The sequence below is a fragment of the Nannobrachium achirus genome (assembly GCF_963921795.1).
Source record: "Nannobrachium achirus genome assembly, chromosome: 1".
Lineage (NCBI taxonomy): Eukaryota > Metazoa > Chordata > Actinopteri > Myctophiformes > Myctophidae > Nannobrachium > Nannobrachium achirus.
Window position 1 is genome coordinate 55870347 of NC_137810.1, and position 20504 is coordinate 55890850.

Genomic DNA, 20504 nt, shown 5'->3' on the forward strand with positions numbered 1-20504 from the left:
GGCACCCTGATAAGGTCCAAATAAAGCCGAACTAGTTCGGGATTGGCACAGTAAGAGTTAAGTCCAGGTATAGGGCCTATATTCAGTTACACTCAATGTACACAAACAAGGCTGCGTTGCATCCTATGTTGTAGAAATGGAACTTGGAGACTTGGAGTAGAACTGCTGCTCCTTCACTTGGAAAGGAGTCAGCTTAGGTGGTTCGGGCATCTATTACGGATGCCTCCCGGGCGCCTTCCTAGCATCCTTGATGCACGTCCCACTGGGAGGAGACCCCGTGGCAGACCAAAGACCAGATGGAAGGATTATATCTCCACACTGGCCTGGGTATACTCCCGGAAAGAGTGGAGGAAGTTGCTCAGGATAGGGAACTCTGGAAATCCCAGTTGGAACTGTTACCCCCACGACCCGATTCCAGATAAGCGGTTGGAAGATGGATGGCTGGATGGATGGCGCAGACATCTTGGAATCGAATGCTCCTGGTTCGATCCCGGTGGCTCTTCCTGGCTGCGCGTAGAAGTGTCCATGAGCGAGACACTTCACCCCTTAACCACTTACCTGCTCCCGATGAGCAGTTTGACACCTTGCATGGTTTCCTCTGCCGTTGGTGTGTGAATGGGTGAATGTAAAATACGGTATGTCGAAAAGTTCTATAAATGCAGTCCATTTGCTTCACCCAGCTTCCTTGACGGCTGCAACCCAGGAATTACACAGCTCTGACTTAGACAACCCAGCCTGGCAGAGATATGCACTCCTTTTTTCTAGTTTTATCTTTGCTCCTTTCTCCTGAACTCTGAATATAGTGAAAAAGTATTATTTTCAGGGTTCACACGGTCATGAAATTCCTGGAAATATTTTGAAATTAGAAGAATATTTTTCCTGGAAAAAAATAGCTATGCATTGTTTTTGGTTATTGATTTTGTTAACTCATTTACTGCCACCATAAATCGACTTTGAGGGTTCCCTGACACGATTTTCTTACCTTTTGACGTGGGCACGTGCGCGTCCTAAGTGCACGATCCGCATGCACGCCACAATCCGTTCGCAGCGTGCACGCTTTATTTTTGCTACACTGCCTGTCTTTGGGCATTGCACATAGGAGTAAGCGACTCGTTATTGCGCTGAATTATTGTTATATAGTCCTGGAAATTGGGTTAAATATTCTGGAAAAAGTTTTGGAAATTCATTGGTAAAAATTTGTGGGAACCCTTACTGGCCAAATTGACACATCAGTTATTTCAATCAATGAAAAAAGACTGCTTCATTGATTTTTCCCAAATTTTTACAATTGACGATGTCAAATATCTTATAGATTGTTTTTCTTTCTGTAGATAAGGTCAGAGCCCCCTTTGACACAGAGTCAGCAATTGCTGCTTTCTTGTGGCCAGAGGAGTCAAAACGAATCAATATCTAGAACACCATTACTTAGCTTCTGCCACAATAACAGAGCATCATTTCACAGACTGTCTCTTACTTAGCTTAGCTCATCTCCAGGGGACACCCTTATTGACTAACTGGGTAGGATCAATACAATTAACACACACAGCCACGCACGCACGCGCGCGCGCACACACACACACACACACACACACACACACACACACACACACACACACACACACACACACTCACACTCACACTCACACTCACACACACACACAAACCTTGTCCCCCCCCCCCCCCCCCCCCCCCCAAAAAAAAGCCTGATGTGTAAAGGGACACCCCCCCACATAAGCCCTGTTTCCAATACGAGGCGGAACCAGAACTTTCCAGAACCTGAACCAATTTCTTTTTTTTTTTTTTCTTTTTTTTTCTTTTTTTCGTTCTGGTTTTGTTTCCATAGGGCACTGCCCGGTTTCAGGCAAGGTTCTGGGAACCTTTTTTAGGTCGTGCTCTTTCCGGTTAGGTCTGGTTATATGGAAACGTAAGCAGAACTTGGTCCCAGAACTTCAACAGGTTCTTAAAAGTTCTTGGTTCTGGAATGTTCTGGTTCTAGTTCTGGTTCAGCCCTGTAGTGGAGAAGGGGCTATAGAGACTGCGTTACTTTAGGACAATTGACTGTTTAAGCATGCTTTCATGTGGATAGTATTTCTATTTGTATGCTAATTTGCAGATTGAGGTGACATTGTTTCAGTAAGTGATGTACAGTAAGTAGTCCACGTTTCTGTGATCCAACAGGGTTTGTAACTTGTTTTATGTTTGGCTCTAGTTTCATCCGTCTGTCTGTTTAGCGTTTACAAACATGACGATGTGTGCGACTGTGCGTGTGTGAGCGGCGCGGAACAGGCTTGGTATGTAACTTGCTTTATGTTTGGCTCTAGTTTCATCCGTCTGTCTGTTTAGTGTTCACATGGTGATGTGTGCGTGCATGTGCGTGCATGTGCGGTTGCCGACTGTGAAGGCGTGTTTGCTGCTTGATCTTTTGACATCCAGCCCAAACATAATCACACCCGTTGTGTAACTGGCAGCCTTAATGTAGTCGATGCAAACAGTGCTTAGAGAACTTGAGTGTGTCCAGTCTGTCCACTCCACTGTCCTGTCCTCCTGGCATGTATAATAAACGCACAGATGAGTGAATATGTATTTATGCAATGCTAATGCCCCCGGAGTCGGAGGGCGGTATAGAAGGCAGCATGTGTCTGTTGATACCCGACACACGTGCACAACTCATGAAAGCCTGGTTGACCTCAATTGGGGAGCCATGGAAACAAGGGAAGTGGGAGAGAAAAGTGTGTGTGTGTGTGTGTGTGTGTGTGTGTGTGTGTGTGTGTGTGTGTGTGTGTGTGTGTGTGTGTGTGTGTGTGTGTGTGTGTGTGTGTGTGTGTGTGTGTGTGTGTGTGTGTGTGTGTGTGTGTGTGTGTGTGTGTGCGAGCGAGCCATCGGCATGGCATGTCTCTGCTGTCAGGTGGAAACCTATGTAGTATGTCCAAAACTGTGACATTTCAGACTGGAAATGGAAGAAAGAACCATGTTCCAATGTAGTTATAAATTAATATTTTGTCTATTTGCTTCTTGTATGAAAGAGTACAAGAGTTTCATTTATGAAAAAAACATAAAAGAAAATCATACGGAAATGATAGGAGATATGATGTTTCTGCTCAACTGCAACAATATTATACTGTATTTCCAAATTCAATAGCCTATGTATATTATTTACTAGTACCAGTAATCTAAAGATTTATAAGGCACAAAACAAAAACATATTTTGAAGAGTTTCAAATTATACAAAATTCTGCCTTAAAATGTATTTGAAAATATATTTCAGATAAGATTTCCTTTCGTTCGTATCTGTGGGGCGAAACATGGAATATAATGTATTTTTCTGTATGAGAATTGGTGTGAATGAAGGTGTGTGTGTGTGTGTGTGTGTGTGTGTGTGTGTGTGTGTGTGTGTGTGTGTGTGTGTGTGTGTGTGTGTGTGTGTGTGTGTGTGTGTGTGTGTGTGTGTGTGTGTGTGTGTGTGTGTGTGTGTGTGTGTGTGTGTGTGTGTGTGTGAGTGAGTGAGTGAGTGAGAGAGAGATAGAGAGAGAGAGAGAGCTACAACACCTACTATACAGTATGTGCAGCACGTCTGCACATTGTGAGTGGATGATTGGATTTGGTCACATCTGTACTCGACTCAAGAGTAGGTTGGATCTCTGTGGGGATATTTGGTGCAGAATGTCAGTGTACTGTGAAAACAATGACAGACACACAAGGTAGACAGAGAGAAAGGTCATAATAACATAAGCACAGTTCCATCACACGGGCACAGTGGCACAGTCAGTATTGCTGTTGCGAGTGTTGCCTCACAGCTAGAAGGTCCTGGGTTCGATTCCCGCTGGGGGTGTCTTCTCTCCTTCCTCCGCGTCATCAACGGCCACACCCTAGGTGCGGTTGGCAAAAGGGCCTTTCTGTATGGAGTTTGCATGTTCTCCCTGTGTCTCCTAGGGCAGTGGTTCTCAACCTTTTTAGGCCGTGACCCCCAAAATAATCATATTTTAACTGGGGACCCCCCTGACCCTGACGAGCACTAAGAGTTGAGGCATTACATATTTTATAACACAGTTCTATTGTGAAAATAGCATATAGATCTGCTATTTTCAAGCTAATCATCTGGGGACCCCCCAAAATAATTTGGAGACCCCCCTGGGGGTCCCGACCCACAGGTTGAGAACCACTGTCCTAGGGTAGGTACCCTCACAAAAAACACTGCCTCCCCCACATGTTCCTTCTTCCTTCCACGCGCTACGTCCAGCCGGGGAATCTCCCCTGTCAGGTGAAAAGAACATGGACTCCTCATGCATAGAAGGAAGCATGAGGTCAGTCCGTTGCTCTCCCCAGGTTGGCAAAGGGAGTGTTTACCACCCAGGATTACATTAGATAATTGGCACTGGGTGAATCTTTTGAATAATCACAGTTCCATCAAAGCTTTTGACCATACATACACTGTAAAATCATTTGATTTTGATCTCGTAAATGAATGGGTCCATTTAGTTCTGCATCAAACTATTCATTTGGTGATGTCTCATTCATACACGTGTTGTTGATGCATTTATTCACAGTGAAAAATCGACCTCCATTGGGGTGACCATATAATAATTGCGTGTGGGTGTACCTATGACACAAACCAGTTCAAGAAGAAATATCTTTTTGGAAATGCTAGTGGTGTGTAAATGAGCACCTAGGATTTTAGGCTGCCCTGTTAACTCTTTGAGTGCCACCCCGTTCACCACTAGAGGGCGCCCAGTGGCCATAGAAAGTCCCATAGAGATATGCTGGTATATGCAGAAGCCCTGCAGCCATGACTTGCCTGAACACTTTCCTTTGTGCATGTACAGGAAGAGGATGAAGTTAGCTTGAAGTTAGCTATTGGTTACCAAGCATTTTAGAAGCCTTATTTTCGTCAACTTAGCCATGATTAAACCTTGCACACCTCATGCATGGGAAAAAAACAGAGAAGAATGAGCTCTAAAAAATCCAATGCAATCCTGGATTGCATTGAAGTGGATTTGTGCAGTTTGTTCACAGCTTTCAAACAAAAAAATCCGATTGGAAATCCGTTCAGGCATTCTTGAGATAATCGCCATTATGTTTTACATGTTATGTAAACAAACATGGCTGCCCTGTATGTTAGATGGGGTTGTATGGGGGTGGAACATGCAAAATCGCGATTGAAATCATGTTCACTAGATTTGATGGGGTCCAAAAAAAAAATTTAAAAAAATTTTTTTTTTCAATTTTTTTTTTTTTTTTTTTTTTTTAATATCCCGAACATGTTCGGGATAGGCACTCTGGTATGCGATAATATATCCCGAACATATTCGGGATAGGCACTCAATGAGTTAAGTGGTCAGATGGGTGGGCCACGTGCATTCTCAGAGTACATTTATTTGAAGGATCAACCATTAAGTTTGGATCAATTGAATCCAACAGCAGTATCGCCATGAAAATTCCCTTTTCAAGGTTTAAAAAAAATACCATTACATTTTTGTAATATTATTAATGTTATATTATCATTAAATCTTATTGTTTTGCCAATTATTTGGAGGTCACTCGCAATATCGTCAGGGCCCACAGGTTGCGAACCGCAGGTGTAGAGGAGAGCTGATGTCATTGATGGCCTAGGCTAGTACTACCCAGGAGGCTCAACTATAGTCTCCAATGAGGGACAACACCAGAGGGAGATCACATATGGAGCGGTGGTGCATTCACTGAGAAAGATAAGAATAGAAAAGACGGAGAGAGAGAGAGAGGAGGAGGTGACAAAAGGCAGCCATGAGAGAAAGAGAGAGGGAGAGAGAGAGAGAGAGGGGGGGGGAGGTGATGGAGGAGATGCATCGCTTTGAATTCCCTAGTCTCCTGCCTCTTCTCCCTGGTCGGTTAGCATCATCATCCACTAGTAATGGACCATCATCCACTAGTAATGGACCATTCTGTTACCATCATCATCCACTAGTAATGGGCCATTCTGTTAATGGTGGCAAGAGCAGGCTGTTAAAACAAACAGATAGCAGCCTTGCTGGGCAGCAACCAGCGTGATAAGCGTTGTGTGCAGCTCACAGCGTGGCACCGAGTGCCGCGCTGCGAGCTTGTAGATCTGCTATTTTTGAAAAAGTCGTGAAAATGTGTGCAAATCTTTGAATATATGTATTTTCAAAGCGAACGTTTGTAAATCAAATTTTGCTTCTCGGTGGTCCCTGGAACTAGATATTTTGAGATGCGGGTCCGTGGCCAAATACATATCATTTTGGGGGTCCTTCACATGAAAAGGTTTGAGAACCGGCACTGACACAGTAGTCTCTCAAGAACAGACTAACTGAGCTCCAAAAGGACTTTTTCTTTGACTCTAGGTATAGCCAGATTGCTGACATAGAAAAATAGGTTTTTCAAAAAATCTTAGAAGGATTCAAAAGACACTTATAGAATTGGGTCAAAATTATAATTTTCACGATTTTTCAAAAAATAGCAGATCTACAATCTCGCAGCGCGGCACTCGGTGCCGCGCTGTGAGCTTGTATATCTGCTGTTTTTCAATAGTTAAAACATAAAATAATGATTACACAATAATGTGTACCCGTTCTAAATGGGTTAATATAAATAAATGTATTTGTGAATACATTTTCTCCATTGACTTTAATTAAAAAACGTAAAATGCTCCCAAATATGGAGATGGCTGACATCATAGATGTCTGGCATCATAGACCACATGAGACTGTGTCAGTATGTCCATATATTATATGGGCTTTCCAAGATATGCCTGGGCTTAAAATTGATGACATCAGGGATCTCCATATATGGGCATAAAGGGGACAAGGACTGACACAGAGATCTCTATATATTATGGGCATTAATTTATTAGTGAATTCATTTTCCCCATTGTCTTGAATGGGGAAAATTCAAATAGTTTTAATTATTACTCTTGATTTATAAAGAAGAGAAAAAAGAACACTTATTTCTCAATACATAACTTTTATTTAAATAATAATTGTAAACAACAAAAGAGAATAATCTAGAATAATAAAACATTTAACATATAAACTTTGGGTTTTATCAACTGTCATTGACATTTTCAGATTCGTCTTTTAGAAAATTTGTGAACATTCTTTGAAAAGTATTTTCTTTCCCCATTCCAAGTTGCTATAACTGCAATCTGCTTGGCACTTTGTATCGTGGTTCTAGAACGCTGATTGAATGTTTAAATCCAGCGTTCTCTACCACTGAAAAGGATGTATGTCACTGCAACTGAGCTCACGTGTTGAATTAAGTGGGAGTTTGGGATTGTTGGCTGTCATTTGTTTTACCAGACAGATGGGGAAATGAAAGGTAATGACAGACTGGACTCTGCAATACCAGCTGTGTCTCTCTCTGTCAACTCAAAGTCTGTCAAAAAATGTCCCTGTCTGAAGCAGGGATGTATGGAATGCACAGATAAACAACAGTGCCCCGTGACTTCCCTTTAGAGTACAGTATTATGGCCTCTTACAGGTGCAGTATGTATTTCTGGTGCCTCCATATGCCACGTCTACAATCTGCCAACTCCCATTATTGCTAAGAATGTTGCCAACCACAAAGGTTGGCAACATTTATACAAAACATTTATTTTTATGTGGTGCATCACTGACATGGAGCCAGCTAATAAAATCAACTAATTTAGGTGTACCAGTATATAAAGCATCGGCACTGTCAGCTTGCTCTCTGGTGTACCCAAATAAAACTGTCTCATTATTGTGTAATTAGCTGGATGTACAGTGCACTTTCACTTACCTCAGGCTCTGCTGTGAGCAAACGAGGCCCCAGTCAAACAGATCAGCTCTGATTCTTACTGAAATAAATGCAGCTACGGGCGGGGCTGACACTTGGTCAGCTTGAATGCACTTTCCATAATATCTTGATCACATACTACCACTATCACAGCTATCACTACAGTAAATTGTTCTTTTTCTTTTCTATCAGGTTCTCTTTTTTTCTTTCTTTTTGGACTGCAAAGGGGAAAAATGAGAATAATAATTGTTTAAAACAAAAGTTTGTTTCGTCGATTTTATACATGATTTAAGTTTTTTTGCAATACATGTACAGTACATGTAGAGGCCTCCTCCTGGCACTTTCTATTTTTTTCTATTTTGGTGTAATATTTTTCTTGTATTGTTTTTAAATAAAAATCAAACCTCGGTTCGAACTGAAGCGGTGAATTAGAGCAGTTCCAGATCTATGTTTTTGATTCAGATGGGTCCCAGGGACATTTTATGAGTCCCGTTTTTACTGGTGTGTGTGTGTGTGTGTGTTTTTTTTTTTTTTTTTTACCGCAACGTGCTCTCTCTCTCTCTCTCTCTCTCTCTCTCTGTTTTCAGCGTGCGGTTTGTAAGTTTCACTTTCGGTTTAGAAATCAGCATCGCTTGCTCTGTCTGGCTCTCTCGGCTCTCTCTCTCTCTCTCTCTCTCTCTCGCGCATGCGCAGATCCTGTTCATACTGGTGAGTGAGTGAGTGAGTGAGGACAATGGGACAGACATGAGCATACATTGGAAGCGGCTAGTCACCGCTTCAAAAATGTGCTGAATAAATCAAATCAAAATCAAAAAGTAACAGTGCTGAATGGCTCCATGTAGGAGCTGCTCGAACCTTCGTGTTCCTTCCCTGCTCTGGCACGCGCTGCAAGGTGCCAGCAGGATGGAACACGTGCGTGCACGGCACGGCCCGCACGCACAGCCAGGCATACGCTCGCTCGCCGTACTGCGTGCGTGCACTTCAGCTAGGGCATGCACAGTGCCTGGAAACCCGCTGGCCTCAGCCTTCAGCCACACACCCATATCGTCGTTGTCGGGGGAAAACCTTGTATGTCCAAAACCGTTGGTTTTGCATTTATTTATTTTAAAAATGATTTAAACTAGTGAAAACAGCCGATCTACAAGCACACAACGCCTCGCACCGCGAGGCGTTGTGTGCTTGTAGATCTGCTGTTTTCACTACTTTTGTGCAGGGCAGGGCATTACTTTGCGAAAGAACGTACAAATTTGAAACTTTGAGATACGAGGTTTCTGCCCGACAACGACGATATGCAATACCAGCCTACACACACTCACACACACACGCGCACACACACCCACACACACTGTTAGCTCTCAAGGCATAAGCGATAAGGGGTGCAGGCATGTGGAAGGGAATGGAAATGGCTTCAGTAAGATGCAGCATCACGGTACACGTTCACAGTGTCATTTGGTTACATTTTATGCACTCAGAGTCTCAGAGTTAGAGAAGGATGAAATTAATGTAACATATCTATGCGAGTGGGTGGAATCATTTACATATTGTACACACATGCACATGCACATGCACATGCACGCAATGACTGAGGAGATGCTTGAAGAAGCAAGCCCCCCTTCAACCCCCCCCCCCCACACACACACACACACACACACATACAGTCCACAGCCACACACAAACAATAATAATAATAGGGCAGAGTAGCAAGGATATCTTGCATTTTATTCATTTGCATTCTGCTAGCAAAACACCAGTGGCTGCTGTCATGTTTTGAATGCGGACTGTGCTATATTCCTATCCTTTTTTTTCCCCTTTCCTCTGGCTGCCTGCAGTGAGGGTTATTGGGATTTCATCGGCACGTTTTTGGCTCGCTCATCCCAATGCTCGACTTAGGGAGAGAGGGACGGCGAGGAGCTGAGCTGGGAGGTTTGCTAACAGACTTTTCTCTTGCTCAGTCACATGGGTCTCCACGAGACGCAGGCAGGCAGGCGAGCGCGTATAGAGCCAGAGAGGGAGAAAGGGGGGAAGAAAAAAAGCATGCTGTGTGAAGATGCCACCCAGCAGTTTTGGGCTTCCTATCTCAGCATGAACAGGCTCATTAGGCTGAAAAAACCTCTGAAGTTGGAGGTCTTTTTTTAAAAGGTCTTTAGCTGTAATATCAACTTCTAAAGGAGGAGGAGGAGGTCTTTTAAAATGTCTCTTTAGCTGTAATGTCAAAGTCCTGTTTCGTTTGCCATCCGTCTGCTTTCTTTGCATAAGATGATTAATTATGCAGTTCTCAAAGCACATAAAAAGAACATCCATGGCAAATTATCTTTTCCTTTAAGTATCATTTTCTAAACATAAGACCATTTGACTCTGGCCACAGAAATGCCTCAGTGCCCTTCTATTCATGTCAACTGCAGCCAAATTATGAATCTGTCGCTATCAGCTCTCTATTTTAGCCTACTGTGTGAATGTATGTTCTGTGGTATACTATTGCATTCATGGGAGGGATCTACTGTCCATAGTCCTTATCATGTGTTAAGTCAGTGTTTTGCGTTGTTGTTGGTGTATTGTGACATTCCTTGTGATTGATCTCCCGTCAGTGCGGTGTTCAGACAGGTTGTTTTCCAGCTGTACGCATGTCTGACATTTTTTCCAATGTGTGAAGTTGATGAGACCTCCTGAACTAATCAGCCCTCTGTTCCAGGCTTGTTCCGATCGGTGATTTAATCATAGCCTACTGCAGGGGTGGGCAACTTTGATGATGGTGAGGGCCACTATATTTCCACCTTCACTCCAGAGGGCCACAATGCATATTACTACTTCCTACTTTGTCATTCTAGTATCTCATACAAAAGAAGCAAAAAATAGCAGATCTACAAGCTCAAAACGCATCGCAGCGCGATGCGTTTTGAGCTTGTAGTTCGGCTATTTTTTGCTTATTTTGAATTGGAATCCTGAATATTTTTTTTTCTTTTTTAATTGGAATCCTGAAATGTAACATTTTGATTTAATTTCAAACACATTTAATTATATACTCATGTTAACTTTATGAACTTGAATACAAATACATTGAACATAAAAAGATATATACATTTTAATACTACTATACTAGTCCTTAAGGTACTAATATAGACTGATGGAATTAAAGCAGGTCATGTTTGGCATTGTAACAGCTGAAACAATAATATATCAGTATTCTGGTATTAACCTGCGGGCCGCATTAAGTGAAGGTGGGGGCCGCATGTGGCCCCCGGGCCGCCAGTTGCCCATGTATGGCCTACTGAATATCGCCATCCAAGATAGTTTTTCCATTTACTGATATTATGGTCATTTTAACGGAAGTTCAGAAGATGTTATTTAAAAAAAAAACAGATGTCATAGAAAGCTCTATATTAACGTGGAGACTTCTGCATGAGCAACGATGGCAGAGATATTATTTTACTCCTTATCTCCGTTCTCATTACATGCAGTCATGCATGCTCACCAAAATGTTACTCTGCACTCCATAGTTAACTGATTGTGATATTAAAGATAATAATATTGATGATAATAATAATGTTGAATGGAACATGACACTCTGTTATTGTTCCACCAAGCACAGACATAGACTTTGAAATCGGAGTTGTTATTAAATCCATTATTTTAATGTTTCACCTTTGGCATCAGGGTAAAACCCATAATATTCCAAATACTAAAGTACTGTACATTTGTCTTTGATACTTAAAAATCTTTAAATCTATGCTGGCATTGATTTTACAGAGCTCTGTGCTGTAACTCCTTCCCCTGTTAAAGATGATGGAAACTCATTTAGTCCAATAATGGTCTCAAAGGAGTAGAAATCTAAACAACAGGTGATCTGCTAACCTTGTGCATGGCATATCTGACCTATACAGTATGGGCCTCATTGCTTGGGAACTGTTGGTTTCCAAGGCAACTTACTGTGTGTTAAAATAAAATAAATATATGACGACGAATGTTTCTTAGTACTTTGATTCTTCCAGCCTTACATCACTATATCTTTATGCAATATCCTCTCATGCTATATATGGCCATAGCTGTAGTGAGGCCGCCTGGTACTGATCACAAGGTCGCCAGTTCGTGACACTTAACCCCAGTGCAGTCAGTGCAGCCCACAATTGTTAGGGTTATAAATAGATTGTACTTAGAATTGAGAATTGAGACTAATGTTTGTTAATCTCCGCTGCAGTTCCACTGATTGAGTGACTTGCTCGATGACTGGTTGACTGTCTAGATCAGGGGTTTTCAAAGTGGGTGACCGCGGCGGCAGTCCAGGGGTGCCGTGAGATCATTTGATAATATTTGGAATTTATTTGGACACTTGAAAAAATATTTAGTATCACTTTAAACTTGAAGTACAAAGTTATTTTCAGTCAGTTCTAACCAAAATGGCTATTATCTCAACGTTTTCCTCGCAAGATAATCACTAAAATATCATTACTGTCAGTGTCAGGCAGAAACCTCTGTCGTGAAAACAGCCGATCGTTGTGTGCTTGTAGATCTGCTGTTTTCACTAGTTTAGTACATTTTATAGATGATAAATACAAAACGAACGGTTTTGGACATACAAGGTTTCCACCCGACAACGACGATATGCTATAAATATAAGGTGCTGGGAGTGAAAATTATAATGTAGGGGTACCTCGGATTAAAAAAAATATTTATAGGGTGCCCTTAGACAAAAAAGTTTGGGAACACCTGGTCTAGATGGCTGGCTGCCTGACTGACGGACTGGCGGGTTTACTGGATGGCTGACTGACTGACTGACTGATTAGTTAGCTGACTGGCTGGCTGGTTGACTGGCTGTCTGACTGGCTGGTTGACTGGCTGTGTGTTTGGTTGACTGACTGGCTGGCTGGCTGGCTGACTGGCTGGCTGGCTGGCTGACTGGCCCCAGGTGTGCTCGACTGTTATTGCATAATGTTGTACTGCTATGTCTCCCCCTTTGGGCTTTTGTCTTTGTTCCAGCACTAATGATGGTAATGGAACATGTCCACATCCTCTCTCTGATCTACTAACAGAGACATCTTTCTTTTGTCTCCCACTTTCTCTCTCTCTCTCTCTCTCTCTCTCACTGGTTATGGCTTGCTGTCTCTTTCCCTCAGATGCTGCTGCTAGGAAGGCCCGCATCACAGAGGTAGGCTAACGTCTGTCCTTGTGACGACCCCCCCTCTCTGTAATGCTCACTCCCCTCTTTGATCCTTTATACATGAATAACTGCTCCACTCACAGTCTGACACTGACATCCTACTCCAGCTGTGTGCATGTCTGCTACGAACTATAATAAACCCTTATACTCTCAAAAGGTTTTCCTCATGTGAGGATCAGACCTAGGTTAGTATTATGTAAAATATCGTCACAGTCGGGCAGAAACCTCGTATCTCCAAGTTTCAAATATGTACATTTTTCGCAAAGCAAAGCCCTGCTTCATCATACAAGGCCGTCACACAAAAGTAGTGAAAACGGCAGATCTACAAGCACACAACGCCTCGCGGTGCGAGGCGTTGTGTGCTTGTAGATCGGCTGTCTTCACTAGTTTAAATCATTTTTAAAACGAACGGTTTTGGACATACAAGGTTTTCACACGACAATGACGATATGTTACACTGTTCGCTTTATTTAGTCTCCTTTGGTACAGGCTGAGTCAGGTTTACCACACGGGACAACACAAGATAAATATCAAAATGTTTAACCCACGTGTGAACCGTAGCATCATCCCTCCTCTGGGGTGAAGAGATGGTAGAGCAGGGGTCTTAAACGTTTTCAGGCCAAGTTTTCACCCCTTAGTTGAGAAATAGATGAAGCAGGGAAATAGATCAACCTGTTCATAGATTCCATATAGTGTAATTGTTTGACGAAACAATTTTCGTGATGGATGGATGGATGGATGTTGGATTCATGTCAATGTGTGTTTTCAGATATTTAACCACCTGAACCGTCAATACTTAATAAACTTGACCTTTCACTCTGTACTTAGTCTGCTCTTTTCCCCCAATACACCAAACTCTTTTTACTAATTTTTGTCTAAATTTCTCAGAATATGGACACTAGGGTTCAAGTGTTTAATATAAAAAAGGGAAAAAAAGCGGACCAAGTACAGTGTTAACTCAGGTCAAGTTTACGAAGTATATATTGAGGGTTTAAGTTAAATGAACCCAGTAAATTACTCTAAATCCTTTCCCTGACTGATATCTTGGTTGTCTTTATGTGGTAAACCGGCACCCATCTGCTACCACTCATGCACAGGCAATTTGTTTGCGAATGCTGTTTGACCCCATCTGTTAACGTCACACTGCTTTATCAGACACGCTAGCAAAACTCAAACTGAGCCTCAACAGAATTACTACAGTATTTTTCTCAACATTTGCTTGCTAACTAACTTAGCAAACTATGCAAAACTAAGCATTTACTTTAATATTTTACGAAATATTCATACAAATGCTTGTATTCTTGTATAGTTGCAAAGAAAGGTTCAGGTATTAAGAAAACATTATTATTTGCTAGCTAATAGTTTCGTGATTATGTAATAGTAATGTACCGTATAGGGAGCTGTTGATATTGCTGCTTGTACTGTAACTTCGCACAATAACTGCTAGTTATCGGGACAAAGCTAGTTTCTTGTTTGATTTAATCAACAAAGCAACATAAGCCTGCTGTAAGGAAATTCTATCAGATATGATACCAGCTGAATAAAATCATTTATTTGTAAGAAAGGAAAACACATTCTAGAAGTAATGTTGAAATGTGCAAATGCTCAAGCACTTTACGGCCAAATTACACCCATATTTTGATCTTACCGACATTTACTGTAGGACAATTCCCAAGTTAGGCCAGATTTAGTCACTTTATGTACACTACATTTACGACCAGATTGATGAATCGGGCCCATTGTTCTTAAACACACCTCTGGTCGGCTCATCTTTGCCGACAAAGGATCAAATCCTGACCATGCAAAGAGGAGTGTCATGACTGAATCCTGCTCCCATTCATCCCCCCTCTAATGGTTCAGTTCTTAGTCTGATAGTTGCTAATAATGAACAGCCGCTAACTTTATTGTCTAACATTAGTTAGTACGGTCATGAAATTCCTGGAAATATTTTGAAATTATAAAAATATTTTTCCAGTACTGGAAAAGTTTTGGAATTGATCAAGGGTCCTGGAAGGTCCTGGAAAAAATAACTATGCATTGTCTTTCGTTATTGATTTTGTTAATACTGAAATGACAAATTAAACATTGGCCAAATTGTCAAATATTTGAGGCAGAAATTGCGAGGCGTTGTGAGCATGTAGATCGGCTATTTTCACAATAAAACCGTGTTATACAGAATTCTTCAACTCTCTTCAAATATGATTATTTCCGGGGTCACGGCCTGAAAAGGTTGAGAACCACTGGCATACACTACCTGTCTTTGGGCATTGGGCATAGGAGTAAGCGACTCGTTATTGAGCTGAATTATTGTTATATAGCCCTGGAAATCGGGTTAAATATTCTGGAAAAGTTTTGGAAAAGTTTTGGAAATGAATTGGTAAAGATGTGTGGGAACCCTCCCTGTCTCTCTTTGGTTGTCTCTCTCCTCTCAGCTGCCTGGTGTCTCAGGCTTGCCAGGGGGGCAGGGGAAGAGGATTGGCCACAGAGGGGTGGACGCTTCAGGGGAGACGACATACAAGAAGGTACTGCAGCCACTACAGGACTGGGCCCTGTTATTGAGCGGTGCACACCGCTCCAATGCTTGACTGAGTGTGTAGCTATGTAACTATGTATGAGCATGAGGCTGCAATACCGCTGGGTGACCAGTGGCAGGCCTGGGTGAGCAAGTGGTGCTGTTGAGCAGCCGACACACACACACACACACACACACACACACACACACACACACACACACACACACACACACACACACACACACACACACACACATACACATTCCTCTCTCCTTGATGAAAGGAACTGCTCAAATGCACCGCTCACTTCAAACTGGGTTTGATTTTTTTACATTCTTTTCTACAGGGTTCCTGATTACACTTAGCTTTAAATTGTGTCTTGAGGAGTGCTTGGTGGCTCAGCCTTAGTGCACCGGCCGTAATGCTTCTTGTGTGCACAAGGTTCGAATCCGACCCCTGTCTCACTTGTCTCTCCTCTCGCTGCCCTGGTTTTCCTGTCTCTATACACAAATAAATCTTTAAATTGTGTCTTGAGTGCAATCAGATTCCTCACTGGCAGGTGAGCCACAAGGGTAGAATAGCAGTGGCTGGCAACACAGAAGAGAACTTCATGGGCATAACTCATTTATAATCCTGTAATGCTCTGTATACATGGCCCCCTTATAATCCTGTAACATAGCTACTTTATAATCCTGTAACCCACTGCTTCCCAAGCACTGGGTCGGGACCCATTTGTGGGTCACAGACATTGTACAATATTATTTCAAATCATTTAAAAAAAAGAAATCCTAAAAAAGCTTATTTTTTTCCAAGAATTAAAACCAAAATGCAATGATTTCTTTCAGTAATTTCATGAAGAAATGAAGACAAATCCAAGAAATTCCATGAATTAGAAAACAAAATGTTTAAGAAGTAATGAAAATAGCGAATCTACAAGCTTTCAATGTGGCAAGAAAGCAACGCATTGAGAGCTTGTAGGTCTGTGTTGTTTTCACTAGTTTGGGTCCTGCGCACACGTCTATTTATTTTTTGGGTCACAGGCTAAAAAGATTGGAAAGCACTGCTGTAACATAGCTCACTTCTACCCAATCTAACCCGCTACCTATCTATCTATCCTTCACCCACCTGCAGACGACGTCCTCTGCCTTGAAAGGAGCCATCCAGCTGGGTATTGGTTACACAGTGGGCAACCTGAGCTCCAAGCCTGAGAGAGATGTGTTGATGCAGGACTTCTACGTGGTGGAGAGCATCTTCTTCCCCAGGTATTTCCTGCAGCAAGACACTAATGTGACTTGCTGACTTAAGGGCCGTTTATAGTTCCGTATGTTTGATTTTGTGTACGTTTTGGGTGAGAGAGTATGTGCAGTAATTACGTCGACATGCTTAGTTCGTCTACGGTTTGTGCGTGCCGACCCGCTCTCCGTTCCAATTCTGCTCCCGTTGGGGCCGCGCGCTAACCTGACTGCGCCAGATGGTGGCAGCAGTGCGTATGCCTGCATAACGCTCTGCCTTACATCTGGGATTGCTCGGGCAGACCCGATGTAAGGGGCGGGCCATTTTTTCAAATTCTTTAGCAGGTGATTGGATGGGGCCGTCTCTATCACAGTCTGGGAGTGCCAACTCCAACCACTCATATTGGCCTGTCTGCATGACGTTTCACCCAGAATCCGCCTCCTGGGTTTCCACGTGGTCTGCAATCAGACTCTATTGGCTCAGAGCCGCTCAGAGCCCGCCCGTAGCTGCCGCTGATTGGTCCGGCCCGGGACTTAACGAGTGTTATCAACTCTCCCCGAGAGATCTCAGATGTTAAAGGCAGAGCGTTATGCAGGCATACGCACTGCTGCCACCATCTGGCGTAGTCAGGTTAGCCGTGCGCCACATATTGTGCCTCGCAGCACAGAGCACACAAGAAATTCTCAACGTGCCATGAACAGGATTTCACTCTATTGTCTCTGTCATCCACACAAGTATTTTTATAAATACTTTGTGTCAGTTAACGTTATATCACCAGCCGGGTTGGGTGTTTCCGCTAGCCTACGGACAGAGAGAAAGAACGGACACCAAACGGACCAAACGGAAGAAATCTCTCTCTCCCTCCGTTTCTAGTTTAGACCTGCGATCCTAATGTGTTACTACGCATGGTACTTTAATGTGTTAATGTCTGCATAATGTGAAGAGGGCTTGGTGTTAATGTGTGCACAGTTTGAATATGTCTATACATATTTTATTAGTGTTTTTATTATAATGGAATGGTTTTAATGGAAGAGAAGACCGGAGAAGAGCAGAGAATTAATTATCCTTTCCTTCCACATTAATATACTCTCATGGGGTGTTGTGTGTGTATTTCAGTGAGGGTAGCAACCTGACCCCAGCCCACCATTTCCCAGACTTCCGCTTCAAAACGTACGCTCCTGTGGCCTTCCGCTATTTCAGAGAACTGTTTGGCATCAGACCGGATGACTACCTGGTGAGTTTTCCATCCTGTTTGCTTATACTATATTGAATTAAAGAGAATACCTTCTCAAGAGTGATCGTACTAAAGCTAATGCTTAATTTATACGTCATCGCATGACTACGTGTAAATAAGGAACCACTTATACCCTCTACTCTCAGTAAAGCAGACCTGAGTTACAACTCAGTTACAACTACACAGAATCTCTTTGCTAAAATAGCCGATCTACAGCTATTTTTGGTGAAAGTTCCCCCAGAATAGGAATGCTGGAGTTCAAGTCGTTATAGTTGGGTTGAGTTGCATGGTTTCCTGCAGGGGCGTCAATTGGGTATGGCAGGGGTATGCAGCTGCCATACCCTGGGTCCAGGGGGAAAATAAAAGTTACTTTTAAATATAAATCCACGAATGTCTCTTTGTCTAGCTGTGCTGGTTATTATCTTGTTAAATTACAGTAAAATAACTACAATTGCAAAATGTAACAAAATGGTCACTTTAACAAGGTATTAGGCTATAATTATATTCTCCACACTTTTACTCTCCCCATCTTGACAGAATGGTATATTCCCAGGTTCCGCAGGTCACCTTCACAGGTGCAATGCAATATTGTTAATTGTGGCACGTTTACTAACATGCCAAGTCATGCCATGCACTTGAACAACCATTCCAGGCTGCCATATCCAGCCCAAGAAACCGTGGAAACGGGGGGAAAAAATAAAATGTACTTCTTAAAATAAATGTATCATGCCTGTTGCTAAGGTATGGCAACATGACTTCGCGCGCGTGCAAGACACCAGTCATGTTGCCATGCCTTAGCCTTTTCTGAACTGACGCCACTGGTTTCCTGTGGATAGAACCAAACTTGCTAACCTCAACGGCACAGTGTAGTATACAACCAGATGAAAATAATAACTCTGTGCATAAGGTGGGATGCACAGTAAAATTCCAAAATGTCTTCATCTTTATACTCACAGAGTTGAATTAACACTGAGGAGAGATTGTGGGTTGAGAGGATGAGTGGTAAATGGTGCATTTATAATAGCGCTTTATTCCAAAGTGCTTTAGATAGATTACATTCACAGTTCACACACACATTCATACACTGATGGTGGAGGAAACCATGCCAGGCACCAGTTAACCTGCACGTTGGGAGCAATCAGGGGTTCAGAGTCTTGCTCAAGGACACTTCGACATTTACTCTGGGGGTCCTCCGTCCGGCTGCTCTACCGGCCGCTCTACCCCCGAGCCACCGCCACCCCCTTATTTTGGGGGGGTCCCCAGATGATTAACTTAATGTGCATCATTGTTTTCTCACTCAACAGTAAACAAACCAACATCAAGTTTAAGGGTTTGGAGGGTATCTATCTGCACATTTCTAAAGTGACAATTTAAGGACTCTTTAACACCTCTAAAATGACAAATTCTCAAATATTAGAGGCAGAAATTGCCGATCTGAAAATAGCAGATCTACATGCTCACAACGCCTCGCAGCGCGAGGCGTTGTGAGCATGTATATCTGCTATTTTCACAATAGAACTGTGTTATACAAAATGTAATGCCTCAACTCTTGTGCTTGTCAGGGTGGGGGGTCCCCAGTTGAAATATGATTATTTTGGTGGTCGCGGCCTGAAGAGGTTGAGAACCACTGTTCTAGAGTAGTGTGGGAAATCAAAATGGAGAAGGCTCAGGATAGTGGCTAAACAGACTGGGTTTAGAAGAAGAGAGAGATGATAGACAGAGAGCTAATTGGGAACGAGAAGATTAACCTTGGTCTGTTAAAAGAACGTCTCTGAGAGCAGACAGAGAGAGAGAGAGAGAGAGAGAGAGAGAGAGAGAGAGAGAGAGAGAGAGAGAGAGAGAGAGAGAGAGAGAGAGAGAGAGAGAGAGAGAGAGAGAGAGAGAGAGAGAGAGAGAGAGAGAGAGAGAGAGAGAGAGAGAGAGAGAGAGAGAGAGAGAGAGAGAGAGAGAGTGATATAATAGAAGAATAGAGAGCGTGGGAGGAGGGATGAGAGAGGAGAGGAAGGTCTGCAGCTTGTCATTCTCCATCAGTACGGAGGAGCTGGGGCTTGGCATGACTCACTGCTCTTCCCTGGGATGCAAGCAGTCTGGGAGCACGCAACGCACACACACACACACACACACACACACACACACACACACACACACACACACACACACACACACAGTACACAGTTCAAAACATTTTATAGTTTACTAGTTTCAAAGTAGTGTGTGTGTGTGTGTGTGTGTGTGTGTGTGTGTGTGTGTGTGTGTGTGTGCGTGTGCGTGTGCGTGTGCGTGTGTGCGCGTGTGCACAGTCACCCGCTGCCCTACTACTCTAGCTACACGTGCACTGTGCCTCATCCCTGCCCAGACCACTGGTCCTCTCCTCTCTCTCTCTCAGACTGTCAACATCAATGCCATGAATACCAAAAAAAACCTTGGTGTGGGGTTTGATTGATATTTCTGGTTACGAAAATGCATGTACAGTACCGGACCATATATTTGTACTACATATCTGTCAAACTGACAAAACAGAAGCACAGAAAAGCTTGAGAGCTTGTTTCCATGCTGGTTCTTTGCGAGTGCCCTGCGTCATAGAGGGGTATAGTTGAGACATACGAAACAGACGGCACTCTTTCTGCCT

The 20504-nt window shown here is 42.8% G+C and overlaps 1 protein-coding gene across 1 annotated transcript in view; it reads left to right on the forward strand.

Annotated features, from left to right (window-relative positions):
- Positions 1-20504, forward strand: part of pip5k1ca (phosphatidylinositol-4-phosphate 5-kinase, type I, gamma a) — a 94946-nt gene that overhangs the window by 25382 nt on the left and 49060 nt on the right. The window contains exons 2-5 of the mRNA XM_080736400.1: positions 12852-12883; positions 15328-15417; positions 16540-16670; positions 17758-17875. Coding sequence (XP_080592526.1) covers positions 12852-12883; positions 15328-15417; positions 16540-16670; positions 17758-17875 — 371 coding nt within the window. The remainder of the gene's footprint in view (positions 1-12851; positions 12884-15327; positions 15418-16539; positions 16671-17757; positions 17876-20504) is intronic.